At 39.8% G+C, this 18,626-nt stretch overlaps 1 protein-coding gene across 1 annotated transcript in view; it reads right to left on the bottom strand.

Annotated features, from left to right (window-relative positions):
* Window positions 1-1,077: 1,077 nt before the first annotated feature.
* GOLPH3 (golgi phosphoprotein 3) overlaps window positions 1,078-18,626 on the bottom strand; it is a 63,011-nt gene continuing 45,462 nt past the window's right edge. The window contains exons 3-4 of the mRNA XM_054031798.1: window positions 10,384-10,498; window positions 1,078-3,014 (exon numbers count right to left, since the gene is read on the bottom strand). Of these exons, the coding sequence (XP_053887773.1) occupies window positions 2,590-3,014; window positions 10,384-10,498 (540 nt within the window). The 3' untranslated portion in view covers window positions 1,078-2,589. The remainder of the gene's footprint in view (window positions 3,015-10,383; window positions 10,499-18,626) is intronic.

The following is an 18,626-nucleotide window of genomic DNA, read 5'->3' as shown; positions in this document are numbered from 1 at the left end:
TGTATGGACACATCATTACACTTCTTTCTACGAGAGAAAAATGGGCTCTACTTCCGTATTAGGGCTGGAGAGCAAAACAAGAGCAAGGAAACAGTCACAGAATGAAGATGTAAGTGATGCCAGAAAAGATATTTAAAGGGACATTGTCAACCTGAAACCTTCCTTATTTTTGGAAAACTGATTAGAAATAGTTTTAGGCACTACACTTGGTTCCTGAATACTCCTGCTATTCTTGTGGTTTTGCGATCGCTTTTTTTCCTATAAGAAATACAGAGGAAATTGACTGAATGTTTTGGGTGGGGGAGGGTACGGGGAGAAAAGGAGAGAACAGAGACAGTGAAACTGACTATGGACAAAGAGTTGTCAATTAATGCAAAAAATTGAAAGAGTACATTTTGTTTCTCACTTACAGTGATCTTACAAGATGACAGACGTGTGATTTTTAAATGCATGCTCTCTCCCAACCTTGCCCACTGTGTATAAATCTCCTTAAAGTATCTTTTAAAGTATGTATTTACATCAGTTTTGTTTTGGTTACACTGACCTGTGTAGGACATTTTGAGTTTGAAACATCTTACAGTATGCTTTAAATACTATCGAATTCTCTAAATAACAGCACTTACGAGCTGCAAGTGCTATTAAACATTTAGGGCTGTATTTTGAAACACAGGCTCAATTAGTTTCCTACAAATTATAAATGCAGTGAATTGAGGTCATTTAGATTTAATTACCTGATTGTATCTGAAAATAAGCTACAACATCAGTGATCAAAAGTAAACTGTGGGTGTAAAACTTGGGGCCCAGTTAAGGCTGGGCTGAAAAGTAGTGCTCTTCCACCTTGAGACGTCTACCAGTGACAACTGTATTCTATTACCCATCTTTAGATTGTCTTGTACCAGTCACCCAAATCTGTAGGACACGTGAGACACTAACACTGGCAGTAACAATTCAGTATTTCATTCACAATGTAAAAACAATCTCCTTCCAATAAAAGGGATATCAACTAAAACTTTCAACTTAAAATAAGATTTTTCTAGTTAACACAAAACACAAATGACATGCTTGCTCTGTTTCAGGCACTTTCAAGATCATAGTTTATTTACTGTAGGTAAAAAGCTAGTATACAGATTAGGGATCCCTTAAACTTCAACTCTACAGTTATACACCACTTAGTATTTTTGCTCTGAATGTTAACCAAAAAGTTTCTAAACACCTGTAAGCCCCACTATTAGTATGCATGTTATGAGGAAAAAAAAAGTTTAATTTGCTCAATGCATAATATTTACACTGTGAAACCAGTGGCAGATAACAAGCAGTGGTAAAGAGGTGATAAACTTTAAAAAGCCAAAGTTTATATTTTTTACATTGTGCTAATAAACATAATTGTATATAAAATAATGAACATAGTAGAGCTTCCCATTACAGAAATCTTAGTCATCTGAACTGTAGTCATTACTTGCTAACAATTTACATGCAAGACCTCCTAGGTTTGACATTTGATTTTTTTAAGTGTAAGTAGATTATGACATTTAAGAGACAAACATTAACTTGTGTACAAACAAAATTAAAAACTGCACTCAAGAACTGTACTGGTCACAAGCCTCTTCCATACAGAAATAATATAAACAATGACGGCAACTGGTCTCCTTTCCATACAACAAACATTATAAAAGGCGATGCTTAGGCTGAGTTGTACCTGGATGGTACAACTCCATAGACATTGGGAACACACAGAGTTCACACACATGCTCTTTATAAGAGGCCCATCTTTCCGTCCAATGGCAATGGCTGAAAGCAAGTAAGGGGCACAGGTGTACAACTAATTAAATCTTGCAAAATACAAAGATGGGGGGCTGTTAATATACAATTCAAACTATATACAGAATATAATGGAATGTATCCCATCCCAAAACTGCTTTGTGAAACAACTGGACCTGTCTACACTAGCCTCGTAATTCAGAGTTGTAATATAACAAAATGTTAAGAGATTTACATGAGAGGTAAAACTTATGGGGCATTTTACATTAACTATTTGTGCAGATGTTTAATGGATATTCTAATTTTAAAATAATTTTGTTAAGCACATTTGAACCAATGTCTATATATAAAATGTCCTGACAGACACTTCAATATTTAACTTTGGTGATTTAAAAGGCCTTTTTGTGACTTTTGTATGAACGGCACGGCAGAATGTTACTGATGCGTGTACACATCTGCATCAACCCGAGATTTGGTGATCCAACAGTGCATGCACATTTCTTTCTTGAGGTGCTTTCCAAGTTAAACCATTCCAGCAACCAAAAAGTGAAAAATGGACGAAACTAAGAATTTCAGGTAACTGTAATTTAATAGGGAATGGAATGCCAATATGGCAGCAAAACTTTTTTTAAACAGGAAAGTCTCTTCTACCAGCAGAATCCGTATACAGATACACAAAGGGAGAGGGAATACACCACCTATCATTCCTGTGAAACAAGAGCTGATTCATCATGTGAGAAGGTACAAATTACAGAAAACATGAATAGTCAATAGAAGAGAAACAACTGCTTTACATAAAGAAGAGAGAAGAACACTTCAATCTGATCGCAGTTATTTTGTGAAGGCAGCTACAACAGCCCAGAGGACCTCATTTGTGTTGGCCTTCAGACATTCAACTTCAGGGTCTAAATCCAGAAGCTGCCGCACTCTCTTTGTGGCTAAATCATACTGCTCATCCAGTAGGGGGGCAAAAGCGTTCTCAAGAACATCTGAAGCATGGGCTAAGTAAATGAGAGCCAGCAAGCGCTTGTCCATGCGGTGAGGGTCATTCACCCATTTGTCAAGAACTGCTTCTTGAACTTTCTTGATGAGGCGCTGTTTTATATTGTTGTTGGTGAGAGGGTGGGTAGTCATGTCAAAAAGAAGGAAGTTCTGTTTCTCTGTCGTCAATACACCTTTTTCCACTAGGTTTTTAGCTAATCGTTCACGCACATTTCGTAACTGGTAGTGCAATTTTAATGGGTTCCATGTCTCACCTAAAAAATAAACAAAAAAAATCAGTTAATCAAGGTTTAGCTCCTACCTTGACTATTAACAAGGATAAGTGTTCACTTTTTTTGTGGTGCAGAAATAAAGGCTTCAAATAATATAGTGGCTTAGTGCAGAAAGATGCCATACTACTGGCAGATTTCTTCTAACCTCTGGCCAGCAGATATAGGCTTAGACAAGTGGAACATAAGAGTGCCTCCCTGAACAACTTCAGGGCACTCCAACTTACATAAAACATGTAGCTGGTTTGTTTGGGCTCTGTTGAAGGTGAAATGCAAGCTAAGTGATGACTTTGTTACGACTATATATTTGTCATCACTTACGTATGTAAGAAAACCATGGAAAGTGGAGAAGAAACAGAGGAAAACGATGAATAAAAATAATTCTTTGTGAAGAAAATGTCTCTCCAATCTTTCCCAGTTGTCCATTTCCAGCACTACCGCTTGAAAAGGCTGGGAAACTGTCGTTTTCAGCCATTGCCATTCTTTCTGCCACAAAGTTGTGCTAATGCTGATTCTTATCCCAGATATCATTCTAATTGCTTTATCTGGTTAGTTTTATACTCATTTCCTTTTTATAGACAAATCTGAGATAAAGGTGACCATCCACCCTCTACTATACATCTTCTGTAATGCCTGAAGAAAGCTATCATGTTTACATGAAATAAGGAAAGGCATTTCCAAACACATTGTTAAAGGAGAAGAACAAAATCTTTAAAAGTGTTTTACTTAACCTTAAATATTTTGGGTAAAACCATGTAAATAAGTGCAGAGTATTACAGCAATGGCTACTGCTTAGCTAAGATTAACAAATATTTCAATTTAAGTCTTGTTTTTAGTCACTCGTAACCTGCTTAGGCTTTTATCTTATGGGTTTAAATTTTAGATGCCTAGTCTGTTGAAGGTGAATTTTTTAAGAAAGAAAAGATAAGACCCAAAAACATACAAACAAAAAAGTTTCCCTCATATAAAAAAAATATCTTTTTGAAAAGCCAGCAAGGAGATGAAAGTTAAAAATTTGGCATGGAGATGGCTCTTCTTCATAAGGGCTTTCGTACATTTCTATGACAAATGTTCCGATTTGGCAAGTTACAGGCCTTTGAAAATGCCATTTTGCATATATACAATAAAAATGTTTAAATTGTAGCGGGTGTAATTCCTTCAGAACATTTCAAGGAAACACAGGGTGTGCTGCACATGTATATATATAATAAGTTACAAATGTAATAAAAAACTGACTGTAAAGTTTTGTAGTGTGACTCAAAGATCCTGTGAACGTATGACTCCTTCAGCATGCACATTATTGCCTAGTGAACGACACAGGGCTCTCTACCAGCCCTGCCTGATTCAACGTGGTTTCCTCCAGTGGGTCCTGAAACTGTGCCTAAATAATGGATCACAGTAAGAGAAAGTAAGTAGGGAATATTAGCTAATTGTTTCCTTGCTTTTTTAGGTGTTTGTACTACTCAGATGTAGATCGTTGGTGCTAATAAAATGAGTAGTTTGGTGACACCTTGTGTCCATCTACATGGAACTGCACTACTAGAGATTTAGACGTGGTGGTTGTATTTTCAGAAACAGTGGATGTTCTGACACAAGTTTGCATGTTCTGTAGGCTGCTTTCCGTAGGGATCACCTTAGGAACCACGCCTGCTTGAAAAAGTTGCCTTAATATGGCCCAATTTGCACTTCCATGATGGCTCTGGAAGAGGTCACATAAGCAACCTTCTTAAATAGAATCTTCCTTTCTCTCTCACTTACATTATACTGCACTAATTTAAGATACGAGTGGCTTTTGCCCAGGAAAAGTCTTCAGCCAATACACTAAAAAACAAAAACTGTGTGTTGTTGTGAAGTCTATTTAAAAATCCAAGTATTATTCTTCAAAAAGCAGTTCTCTAAACCAAGGATTCCCAAATCCTACCCCCAAACCAGCCACCAAATAACAGAGTATAAATAAAGAAGATTGATCTAGCTTTCAGGCATATCCACCTTCGGCTGTGATCTCCTCAGAGCTCAAAGCTCAGAAGGGTCAAACCAGGTCAAAATATGGATGAGACCTTAAAGGAAAACCTAGGGTGTTGATGACACATTACATGACCTTTGAATCAGGACTGGCCCAGTACGCTCAGCATGGGGAAACAGGCAGTGTGCTAATATGAATGAGGTATTTTGGATAAGAAAAGTAAATGCCTTTACAAGCTGTGGAAATATTTGCAGGATTAGGGGGCTGTTAACCAGAACTCCTATTAAATCACAAAACTGTTCTTTCCTTTCCCTCTCCCATTAATTCATGCACAGTGAAAGAGGAGAGAGGAGGGATAGTGATAATGAATGTGAAGTATGAAATTAAGTGGGAGAAAAGGTGAATCAGTGAAGAGGGAAGGAAGGAAGGGAAGGAATGAGATTCCACTCTAATTTAAATACTGATCTGAGTTATTTGTGCTACACAGAAGGGGGGGGGGGGGGGGGGGGGCGGAGAGAATCTCAAGGGAACACTGATTTTAGCCCTCTAACTTCATTCTGCCTGTTCTGAAGTCATGTTGTAGTTTCCATTGAACACAGTAGTTTTCTTCACTTTCTTTTCTAAACTACATAGTGTTGCTCTGTAGTGTTCAACAACAGCTAGAATCCATGTAAGAGTAGCTGCATTTCATTTCCATTCTGGGTGAAGTAACAGAGACAAACAGGGTGGATAAAAAGAGATGATTTTAAAAAATCAAATACATTTAAATACATTTTTCTTTGTTTAACATAAACTTGTTTAAAATTAAACTGACGTTATGACAATTTATGTTAAGGCATAATTTTACTATATTCTAGTCAAATAATTTAAATAAAATATGCTGCATCAATGAACCCTCCTCAAATATTAATGAGTTGGAGGGTGCTGATTTTTTAATTTATATATAGAATCAGGGGGAAAATCATATTTGAAGTCAACTCAAGTTTTATAAATACGTCACAATGATATGTACTGCATTAAGTATCTATATTATTTTCAGTCTTTATAATGGAGCAAATGCTGGCATTTGTATTTTTACAAATGTAAGTACTTTTAGTTTCTGCTGAGCAGAGAACCTTTTGCCTTAATTACTTTTGGTTTCAGTTTGCTAGCAGCTGGTGCAAAGAGAATATTTTCTTCATGTGGACTATTTCATTCAAAATTGAGAAACCAGTTTGGAGTTGAAAAAGCAAGAAAGCTTTTTTAGTCCTAAGTGGCACACAGGATCTGGTTCAAGAGGTGAATAGAGCTGACCTGCTTAGTAAAAACAGCCATAATGTAATTAAATTTAACATCTTTCTGGGGGGAGGACGGAGGAAAGAAATCCACCACAGTAGCATTTAACTTCAAAAAGGGAAACTACACAATATGAGGAACCTAGTTAAATGGAAATTAAAAGGAACAGTCACAAGAGTAAAATGTCTGCAAGCTGCATGGAAACAATTTAAAAACAACACAATAGAGGCTCAACGAAAACACTGCCATTGTGACTAAACAAAGTAAAAGAGGCAGTTAGAGGCAAAAAGAGATCCTTTAAAAATCGGAAGTCAGATCTTAGAGAGGAAAATAGAAAGAAGCATAAACTCTGGAAAGTCAAGTGTAAAAGTATAATTAGGCAGCCCAAAACCAAATTTGAAAAACTAGCAAAAGACAAAAAGAAAAAGAAAGAAAGGAAAGAAAAACAGCAAAAAAAAGTAAATATACCAGAAGCAGAAAGCCTGCCAAACAATCAATATGGCCACTGGACGATCAATGTGCTAAAGGAGCACTCAAGGAAGACAAGGCCCTTGCAGAGAAGCTAAACGAATTCTTTGCATGGGTCTTCACTGCAGAGGATGTCAGGGAGATTTTCACATATGAGCCATTCTTTTTAGGTAACAAATCTGAGGAACTGTCCCAGAATGTAGTGTCAGTAGAGGAGATTTTGGAGCAAACTGGTAAGTTAAACAATAATAAATACCCAGAACCAAATGGTATTCACTTGAGTTCCAAAGGAACTCAGATATGAAATTGCAGAACAATTAACTGTAGTATGTAACCTATCATTTAAATCACCTTCTGTAGCAGATGACTGGAGGATAGCTAATGTAATGCCAACTTTATAAAAAGGCTCCAGGGGCAAGTCTGGCAATTACAGGTCAGTAAGCCTAAGTTCAGTACAACGCAAATTGGATGAAACTATAGTAAAGAACAGAATTATCAGACACATAGATGAATACAATATGTTTGGGGAGAGTCAACATGGCTTTTGTAAAGGGAAATCATGCCTCACCAACCTATCAGAATTCTTTGATGGTGTCAATAAGCATGTGGACAAGGGTGATCCACTGGATATACTGTACTTGGCTGGACTTTCAGAAAGTCTTTGACAAGGTCCCTCACCAAAGGCTCTTACGCAAAGTAAGCAGTCATGGGATAAGAGGGAAATTCCACTCATGGATCAGTAACTGGTTAAAAGACAAGAAACAAAGGGTAGGAATAAATGATCAGTTTTCACAATGGAGAGAGGTAAGCAGCGGGATTCCCCGAGGATCTGTACTGGGACCAGTGCTGTTCAACATATTCATAAACGATCTGGAAAATGGGGTAAACAGTAAGGTGGCGAAGTCTGCAGATGATATAACATCACTCAAGATAGGTAAGTCCAAAACTGACTATGAAGCGTCACAAAGGGATCTCTCAAAACTGGGTGACAAAACAGCAGATTAAATTCAATGTTAATAAGTGCAAAGTAATGCACGTTGGAAAACATGATCCCAACAAAATGGTGCTGCGTCTAAATTAGCTGTTAGCATCCAGGAAAGAGATCTTGGAGTCATTGTGGATAGTTCTCTGAAAACATCTGCTCAATGTGCAGGGGTAGTCAAAAACGTGAACAGAATGTTAGAGACCATTAGGAATGGGATAGATAATAAAACATGAAATATCACAATAGCACTATATAAATCAAATGTACACTCACACCTTGAATACTGAGTGCAGTTCTGGTTGCTTCATTTCTAAAAAGATATATTAGAATTGGAAAAAGTACAATATGAAGTATGAAGCAGCTTCCATATGAGGAGAGATTAAAAACACTGTGACTGTTCAAGCTTGGAAAAGAGGGGGGGGATCTGATACAGGTTTATAAAATCATGAATAGAGTAAAGAAAGTGAATAGGGAAGTGTTATTTACCCATTCACATAACACGCGAACGAGGAGTCACCAGATAAAGTTGATAGGCAGTAGGTTTAAAACAAACATAAGGAAGCAATTCTTCACACAATGCACAGTCAACCTGTAGAATTCATTGCCAGGGGATGCTGTGAAGGCCAAAAGTATAATTGGGTTCAAAAAAGAATTAGACAAGTTCATAGAGAATAAGTCCATCAATGGCTATTAGCCAAGATAATCAAGGACGCAACCACATACTCTCGGTGTCCCTAAAATACTGACTAACAGAAAGTGGGGCTGGATGACAGGGAATGGCTCACTTGATAATTGCCATGTTCTCTTCATTCCCTCTGAAGCATCTTGCACCAGCCACTGTCACAAGATAGAATACTGGGCGAGATGGACCATTGGCCTGACCCACTATAGTTATGTTCCTTTCCTAGTCAATGAATAAAATCAAGGAGGTGGGAGGTGAGATCCACCAATTCTAAAAACTTAAAGGTTATGGGGCCAGATTTTAAAAAACAGACGCCTAATAATGCAAACAGATGCCAGTGGGATTTTTAAACAGTGTCTAAGCAGGTTTCATGTTGATTTCATCTTCTTTTAATGTGAGTTAGACACCTAGTTACTTTTGAAAATCCCATTAGGCATCCATCTGCATTTTTAGGCACAAATATTTTTGAAAATCTAGCACATGGTGACCAGAAACAGTCAATTCACTAACTACAGTTAATACTTCCTTTGTTTAATAAATTAGTTTAAAATGCAAAACATGTTCTTGTATACACAAGGGAAAAAATAAGTTTACAACACAAAATAGTTTTATTTTACTAATATAAAACAATTTTAAAACAGGTTTTTGCATATTTTTAATTGAATTATAATTTCCATCCAAATACAGCTTGACAAATCCTGAACAAAATATCATCTAGCAAATATGAAATGTATCATTCACTATTTTCTAACATAAATAATGTAAAAATTAAGAATCCAAATAAATGTATACTTAAGTTATATAACTGCTTAAATAAAGGAGTACAGATAGCGTATCCCCTGTTTAGCAAAAATTAGTACCATATTTAGCATAAAGGCTATTTAATGTTTGCAAATCAACACATTTCAATGGTTATACCAACTAATGAGAATGAACCATTTTTTAGGAAAATTCCCAAAAAGTACAAAGGTGAAACAAGATTAAAAACAAATGATTAAAATCGAGGTTTCCTGCTTGCTGATTTAAATCATGACTGCAACTGGCAATTTAAATCATTTTGATTTAAATTAATCCATCCTTCAGACAAACAACTTTGTAATGAGTCTTGCTACACTGAGATGGAAAGGCACTGCATAAAACAAGATGATCATCATTCAGTGGTAGAATTCCCTTTTCATTTCAGTGCAACTGATGCACTATGTGGAGAACAACTGTCATGGATTTAAGTGTACTTGCAATTAACATTTTCTTCAGTAATGGTATAATCTAATTTGCATTCCATCTCTTAAAACCTATTTGTGGAACTGTATCAAGGCAATTGTGCCCCAATAAGTCATCTTGCATCCTTCATTTTGAAGATATTAGAACTGACTACTCTGATTAGTCAAATTTCAAAATATTTTATAAGTTTCTCTGAATGGTGAATTCTGAAACAAAAATAAAGGAAGTTGTGGACTTGTTTCGATTTATAAAATCTCCAGTTTAATTACGTCCTTATTTTAAATTTGAAATATCAATTCCTCACTTCCATTTCTTCACTGGAGGATGTAGGCAAGATCTTTGGAGGATGTGAACTGTAAACTATAAGGATGTAACCTGAACTGAAGCGATCCCTTCTTCCAGATAAGAGGGAAAAGGCTTTTATAACTTGGAGAGAAAGGCTTGTGTTATTGTGGATTCAACTGTTATTTCTCAACAGAGGAGATGTGGTGTTCCCAAATATTTTGGCTTAATATCCCTCAAAATCTGATGTGCCAGGCAATTAGTATCCCCAAGTTTTACATCTGGATCCCTTCTATCTAGTTAAGCCAATACCAGCATTTACTTGTATTATCCAACTGGCCTCATTTTGATAAGTGCTGCAACACAGCAAGGATCAGGCCCTTCCCCAAGAAGCTTACAATATTTCCTCTAATCCAGTGATGACAGTTAACGAAAATTATTTTTTTAAATATTTAAAAATCCTATGTTGACATCTTACCACTAAGCAGTTCAATCCAGTTTTGTACTGTTTCAGGAGGCTGGGTTTCCTTAATGTGCTTCAGAGCTTCATCAAGTAGAACATCCCCTGTGGGAGCATCTGACTTGCAGATCACCTGACGGCAAGTAAAAGAATGCATTACACATCATCCTTCTGTATTTTCATCTCATTTTATACACCTTAAACATCTAGGATAAAAACTGGGAAAATACCCCTTAATTCATAGATTCATAGATTCTAGGACTGGAAGGGACCTCGAGAGGTCATCGAGTCCAGTCCCCTGCCCGCATGGCAGGACCAAATACTGTCTAGACCATCCCTGATAGACATTTATCTAACCTACTCTTAAATATCTCCAGAGATGGAGATTCCACAACCTCCCTAGGCAATTTATTCCAGTGTTTAACCACCCTGACAGTTAGGAACTTTTTCCTAATGTCCAACCTAGACCTCCCTTGCTGCAGTTTAAACCCATTGCTTCTGGTTCTATCCTTAGAGGCTAAGGTGAACAAGTTTTCTCCCTCCTCCTTATGACACCCTTTTAGATACCTGAAAACTGCTATCATGTCCCCTCTCAGTCTTCTCTTTTCCAAACTAAACAAACCCAATTCTTTCAGCCTTCCTTCATAGGTCATGTTCTCAAGACCTTTAATCATTCTTGTTGCTCTTCTCTGGACCCTTTCCAATTTCTCCACATCTTTTTTAAAATGCGGCGCCCAGAACTGGACACAATACTCCAGCTGAAGCCTAACCAGAGCAGAGTAGAGCGGAAGAATGACTTCTCGTGTCTTGCTCACAACACACCTACCTGTTAATACAACCCAGGATCATGTTTACTTTTTTTGCAACAGCATCACACTGTTGACTCATATTTAGCTTGTGGTCCACTATAACCCCTAGATCCCTTTCTGCCGTACTCCTTCCTAGACAGTCTCTTCCCATTCTGTATGTGTGAAACTGATTGTTCCTTCCTAAGTGGAGCACTTTGCATTTGTCTTTGTTAAACTTCATCCTGTTTAACTCAGACCATTTCTCCAATTTGTCCAGATCATTTTGAATTATGACCCTGTCCTCCAAAGCAGTTGCAATCCCTCCCAGTTTGGTATCATCCGCAAACTTAATAAGCGTACTTTCTATGCCAATATCTAAGTCGTTGATGAAGATATTGAACAGAGCTGGTCCCAAAACAGACCCTGCGGTACCCCACTCGTTACACCTTTCCAGCAGGATTGGGAACCATTAATAACAACTCTCTGAGTACGGTTATCCAGCCAGTTATGCACCCACCTTATAGTAGCCCCATCTAAATTGTATTTGCCTAGTTTATTGATAAGAATATCATGCGAGACCGTATCAAATGCCTTACTAAAGTCTAGGTATACCACATCCACAGCTTCACCCTTATCCACAAGGCTCGTTATCCTATCAAAGAAAGCTATCAGATTGGTTTGACATGATTTGTTCTTCACAAATCCATGCTGGCTGTTCCCTATCACCTTACCACCTTCCAAGTGTTTGCAGATGATTTCCTTAATTACTTGCTCCATTATCTTCCCTGGCACAGAAGTTAAACTAACTGGTCTGTAGTTACCTGGGTTGTTTTTATTTCCTTTTTTATAGATGGGCACTATATTTGCCCTTTTCCAGTCTTCTGGAATCTCTCCCGTCTCCCATGACTTTCCAAAGATAATAGCTAGAGGCTCAGATACCTCCTCTATTAGCTCCTTGAGTATTCTAGGATGCATTTCATCAGGCCCGGGTGACTTGCAGGCATCTAACTTTTCTAAGTGATTTTTAACTTGTTCTTTTTTAATTTTATCCGCTAAACCTACCCCCTTCCCATTAGTATTCACTATGTTAGGCATTCCTTCAGACTTCTCGGTGAAGACCGAAACAAAGAAGTCATTAAGCATCTCTGCCATTTCCAAGTTTCCTGTTACTGTTTCCCCCTCTTCACTAAGCAGTGGGCTTACCCTGTCTTTGGTCTTCCTCTTGCTTCTAATGTATTGATAAAAAGTCTTCTTGTTTCCTTTTATTCCCGTAGCTAGTTTGAGCTCATTTTGTGCCTTTGCCTTTCTAATCTTGCCCCTGCATTCCTGTGTTATTTGCCTATATTCATCCTTTGTAATCTGTCCTAGTTTCCATTTTTTATATGACTCCTTTTTATTTTTTAGATCGTGCAAGATCTCGTGGTTAAGCCAAGGTGGTCTTTTGCCACATTTTCTATCTTTCCTAACCAGCGGAATAGCTTGCTTTTGGGCCCTTAATAGTGTCCCTTTGAAAAACTGCCAACTCTCCTCAGTTGTTTTTCCCCTCAGTCTTGATTCCCATGGGACCTTACCTATCAGCTCTCTGAGCTTACCAAAATCTGCCTTCCTGAAATCCATTGTCTCTATTTTGCTGTTCTCCCTTCTACCCTTCCTTAGAATTGCAAACTCTGATTTCATGATCACTTTCACCCAAGCTGCCTTCTACTTTCAAATTCTCAACGAGTTCCTCCCTATTTGTTAAAATCAAGTCTAGAACAGCTTCCCCCCTAGTAGCTTTTTCAACCTTCTGAAATAAAAAGTTGTCTGCAATGCAGTCCAAGAATTTGTTGGATAGTCTGTGTCCCGCTGTGTTATTTTCCCAACATATATCCGGATAGTTGAAGTCCCCCATCACCACCAAATCTTGGGCTTTGGATGATTTTGTTAGTTGCTTGAAAAAAGCCTCATCCACCTCTTCCACCTGGTTAGGTGACCTGTAGTAGATCATAGATCATAGAATATCAGGGTTGGAAGGGACCTCAGGAGGTCATCTAGTCCAACCCCCTGCTTTAAAGCAGGACCAATCCCCAGAAAGATTTTTACCCCAGATCCCTAACTGGCCCCCTCAAGGATTGAACTCACAACCCTGGGTTTAGCAGGCCAATGCTCAAACCACTGAGCTATCCCTCCTCCTAGCATGACATCTCCCTTGTTTTTTGCCCCTTTTAGCCTAACCCAGAGACTCTCAACACTTCCGTCTCCTATGTCCATCTCCACCTCAGTCCAAGTGTGTACATTTTTAATATATAAGGCAACACCTCCTCCCTTTTTCCCCTGTCTATCCTTCCTGAGCAAGCTGTACCCATCCACACCAACATTCCAATCATGTGTATTATCCCACCAAGTTTCAGTGATGCCAACAATGTCATAGTTGTATTTATTTATTAGCACTTCCAGTTCTTCCTGCTTATTCCCCATACTTCTCGCATTCGTATATAGGCATCTAAGATACTGGTTTGATCTTTCCTCCCAGTTTTGTCCACACAACACTACCACACAACACTATTACATTTGATCTGCAATTCTCAACAGTGCACACTACATCTTGATCAGGAACATCCTGTTTGAAACAATTTAAACCCAATTTAAAAACCACCAACAATTTCCTCTCTCTCTCTGAAGAACCTGAAGGGCAGCTTTAGTTAAAACCTCATTTTACCATACCTGGTGACTTACAGTTTGTACTTCTACTGTACAAAAAATTAAGGCCGCCAAGAATTTAGCTGTGAAAAGTAAGTAGTGTGTACCGTATTTTCCGGCGTATAAGACGACATTTTAACCCAGGAAAATCTTCTCCGAAATCGGGGGTCGTCTTATACGCCGGGTGCTGAAACCTCCGAGCTGAATCTGCGGCACCACATATGTCTCCCGGGCTGCTGCGGCTGCCTCCGCTCCCTCCCACCCTGACAGGAGCGTGGGAACCAGCTGCGGCTGCTGCGGAGTGCCCGGGCGGGGGGATCCCTACGGGGAAAGGGAGCCACGATCCGCACGGGAGCAGGCCAGGGGCGGATCGGGGCGAACAGCGGAGGGCGGGAGGGCATCTTGCCCCAAGGGGTGACGGCTCCCGGACAGAGAGAGTGAGCGAGCCGGGAGCCATCGAGGCTCAGCTGATTAAGACCTGGGGTCCCCGGCGCCTTTGATCTCCGCTTATCAAAGCGAGCCCTCAGCAAGCCTCGCTTGACACGCTGAGCGAACACAGTCCCGGCTCCAGAGACAGCGCTGAGCCCTATCAGCTGCCGAGCCAGTGCGCCGGACGCTGTGTTGTGCGGGAAGCCAGGCAAGCCGGGTCCCCTGCAGCCCCAGCCCGCGGGGCCCAGAGGGCTGCGAACCAGCCCCACATGGGGGGAGGGAGAGCACTGCCACGTGCCCAATCGCACCGGACACCGCACCATGGGGGGAGGGGGGACTGCTCTTGTCTGTGTGTAATGTGCAGGCTGGCACGGCACCGACCCTGCGGCGAAGCGCGGGGCGGGGGGGAATTAGCCGGGCACGTTACTGAAGTCCAAGCCCATGGCCAGAGCTCGTGCAGCGCAGCCCGCTCGCTTCCAGGGCTCCTAAGTAGCCAGCACGTCTCTTCTGGTGCACGTCCTGGGCAGGGCAGCCCGAGCGGCTGGCTCTGCTTGTAGGTAACCAAGGGGCGGACTGGCTTGATTTGGAGCCGACTGTTACAGCTCTGCGGAAGCACAGGGCTGGGAGTCTTATGGGAAGTGCCGCAGGGTGGCCCCAGGGAAGCGCTGCGCTAAATGAGAGCAGAGAGGCGGGAATCCCGCCTTTTAATGGATGAGAGCGCGCAGCCAGGGCCGGGAATAAATGATTCTGGGAATAAACCCAGAGCTAAAGAAGCGCCCTGTGTATGCGCCAAAACTTGTCTCTTACACCCTGTTGGTCCAATGAAAGATACTACCTCGCTAATAGCCTGGGGTCCACACAGCTACAACACTTGCAAAAAAAGTGTGCATCAGACATGCTTCCCTGTTCAAACAGATTTTCTTCCTCATAGCAAAGCCCTAATGTGCTATGCCAAGCCTATGTTTATTTCCTATTAGCCGAGATAAGCTTGCCTGGAAACTACTGTTTTTACTTTCTCAGATCTCGCTCCTGGCGAGCATGTGCGAGATCTGAGAGGCAGAGAAGGAGGTAATAGGATACAAGGGCGGGCCAGACGGGTGAAAGAGGCGTGTTTGTCTACTGCTCTGATTGTCTTGGAGACAGGGAGGGCTGGGCAGGCAGGGAGAGCTGTGTGGAAGCAGAGAAAGAACTGACAGGAAGGGGATGCAATGCTGACCAATCCAAGCAGGCTTTGTATACAACAACCAGCCAATCGCCGTTAAGGTACATCGCTTGCCGTGATTGGCTGGTTGTTGTATACTGGGTCCCACATACAGTACAGCACCAGTATCTGTACCTGTTCATACAGTACAACACCAGTACATACAGTACAGTATACAAATGTCCAACAGTCAAAACCCCATCATGGCTCCACCAGCAAGAAGAAAGAAATATGAAGCCAGTTTCAAACTTAAAGTTGTAAACTTTGCCATGGAACATAATAACTGCGCTGCTGCAAGACAATATGGAGTAACAGAAAAGATGGTTCGGGACTGGAAAGCAAATGAAAAAGCATTAAAGAGTATGCCAAGGGGTAAGTGTGCATTAAGAAGAGGCACCCCACATTGGCCAGAACTCGAAAAACATGTAGCAGACATGGTGAATGAGCATCGCCAAAATGGTTATGTAGTGACACGAAATAAAATACGTTTGTTTGCACTTCAGTGGGCCAAATCTAACCCAGATCACAGCAACAGATTTAAGGCCACTGTATCCTGGTGTACTAGATTCATGGAAAGGCATAATATGGTACTGAGGCAAAAGACGAAAATTGCCCAAAAATTACCTGCAGATCTTGATAGCAAAGTAAATAGTTTCCATCGATACATAATAAAACAGCGCACTAAACATGGCTATGCGTTAAGTAGTATTGGAAATATGGATGAAACTCCAATGAATTTTGATATGGTTGGAAATAAAACTGTCCATCAAAAAGGTGAAAAAACAATTTTAATTAAAACAACAGGACATGAGAAGTCCAGTTTTACAGTGGTACTAGGATGCACAGCTGATGGCGGCAAACTGAGACCAATGATTATTTTTAAAAGAAAAACAATGCCGAAACTCAAGTTCCCTGTTGGTTGTTTTGTACATGTGAATGAAAAAGGCTGGATGGATGAAGAAGGGGTAAAGCTATGGCTTGATAATGTATGGAGCAGGCGACCAGGTGGACTTATTCAAAAACGTAGTCTACTGGTGTGGGATATGTTCAGGGCTCATTTAACTCCCAGCACCAAGCAAAGGCTTGCAAGACTAAACACAGATGTGGCAGTTATTCCTGCAGGATTGACATCGTTGGTACAGCCACTGGATGTGTGCCTAAACAAGCCATTTAAAGATCGCATTCGAGAACAGTGGAGTGAATGGATGGTTAGCGGCGAAAAGTCATTCACAAAAGGAGGAAACATGCGTGCTCCACAGTTGGATGTTTTGTGCAAGTTTGTCATAAAAGCCTGGAATGATATTGATGCAGAAACAGTAATCAAGTCTTTCAAGAAGTGTGGCATATCAAATTCATTAGATGGTATGGAGGACGACTACTTGTGGCAAGATGAAGAGGAAGCCGAAGCTGAGACCACACCATCTGATACGGAATTCGATCCATACGATGACTGCCTCACAAATGTATCACAAGATGTCATTGATGTACTTATGATATCAGATGACGAACAGGAGGATTTTGAAGGCTTTTAAAGGGAAACTGTCACGCCAGCAAACCCTGTAAAAATACCGTAGCTTGCAGTTATGATGGGCGTTGCTAACTCGCCAGGGACTTGCCCGGCACTTGCTCTCTCTCTATTGTTTGTTATCTTCCTCCTATCATCATCAGTTCCAGTTTGGTTGACAGCTTAGAAAACAAACAGCATGGCAGCTCCCATGTGTTTATTGTCTTATCCTTCCTTTCAGCTTTAGAGTGAATTAGGAAAAGTTTAATCCACTTGCACTGTTTTATGTTTACATGTTTGATGACAAACAGCCTTATGTTTATAAGTGACAGTTTTCCTGCTAAGTACCTGCATGTCATAAGCATTTGAATTAAAATTACCATATTGAAATCAAATCTGATGTTTTTTTAATTTTTATTTGGTGTGCATTGGAAGAGGGGTAGTCTTATACGGCGAGTATATCCCAAACTCTATATTTTAACTGGAAAAGTTGGGGGGTCGTCTTATACGCCCAGTCGTCTTATACACCGGAAAATACGGTAATTATCAAGTAGAGTCATTTATAGACAGACTTTACAAATACTATTCCCAACTTTGAAACTTAATCATTATGTAAAGAGAATCTCTGAATAAGTTTTATTAGTCAGACTTCCTGAACCATCCAAAGTAACCTTTATTGCTAAACTTTACTACACTTCAATTTTTAGAATTGACATTTCAGCAGATAACTATTCATCAAAATTTCTTTGTGGTCTCCCACTAGCTGCAATTCACTCTCTTCCATAACAATGTTATGATCTTTCTGTTGTAAACAGCAAGTTCTGCTCAGCAGTTGACATCTGGTGACATGATTTTTATTTACTTAAAAAAAAAAAAAAGTATCTGCATGCAAATATATGCAGCACAATTCTCATTTCATATCCTACATTAAAGACATAATGCAGAAGAATTGCATTACCGATTTTTAGTATATTTAAACAATAGCAACAATTCCATGCAACAGTGAAATTAGATATTATTTTAACTGAGACCCATTCTCAAATGCAGGTTTCTTGGAGCCTCAACAGGATCAGTGGCATTCTTGAAGAAAATCCAGTCATTTATTCAATATCTGAAACACTTACACAAAAGTTTTCATTTTCAAAGTGCTTTAAAACTAAACCCATCCTCACAGAACTCCAGGGAAATCAGGAAGGTTTTTTTTGTCTATGGCCCAAAAGAGAGTCAAATCTGGAATTACAACACAAGAGCAGTATTCCCTCTATTTTTTTCCATCCATGTGCGGAATTAATTTTGTTATATGCACCATATTGAGGTACTGTGCAGATGTGCACCACCAGTAGAAACCAAAAACCTAGATATAATATATCTTTTTAAAAAGTTACCATAGGGATAATTACTCCAGCCAGGACAGGTTAGGCATTTTAGAACTCACTAAAATAATTAAATTTAAGCAAGAGAGAAATAAAAATTATGAAATGCACAGACCAGTCAAACAATTAAAATAACACACTTTGAAAGAAGTAACAACACCACCACAATTATGTGTTGGGAGGAGGTGAGTATGACACACACACACAGAGTGAGAGACAGACAGACAGACACGCAATGGCCCTTTAAGTATGCTGAACCCACTTTAAGTATGCTGCCCTTTTAAGTA

Source organism: Malaclemys terrapin, chromosome 6, assembly GCF_027887155.1.
Source record: "Malaclemys terrapin pileata isolate rMalTer1 chromosome 6, rMalTer1.hap1, whole genome shotgun sequence".
Classification (NCBI taxonomy): domain Eukaryota; kingdom Metazoa; phylum Chordata; order Testudines; family Emydidae; genus Malaclemys; species Malaclemys terrapin.
Note: the sequence above shows the minus strand (reverse complement) of the source record. Positions and strands in the feature narration are given on the sequence as shown.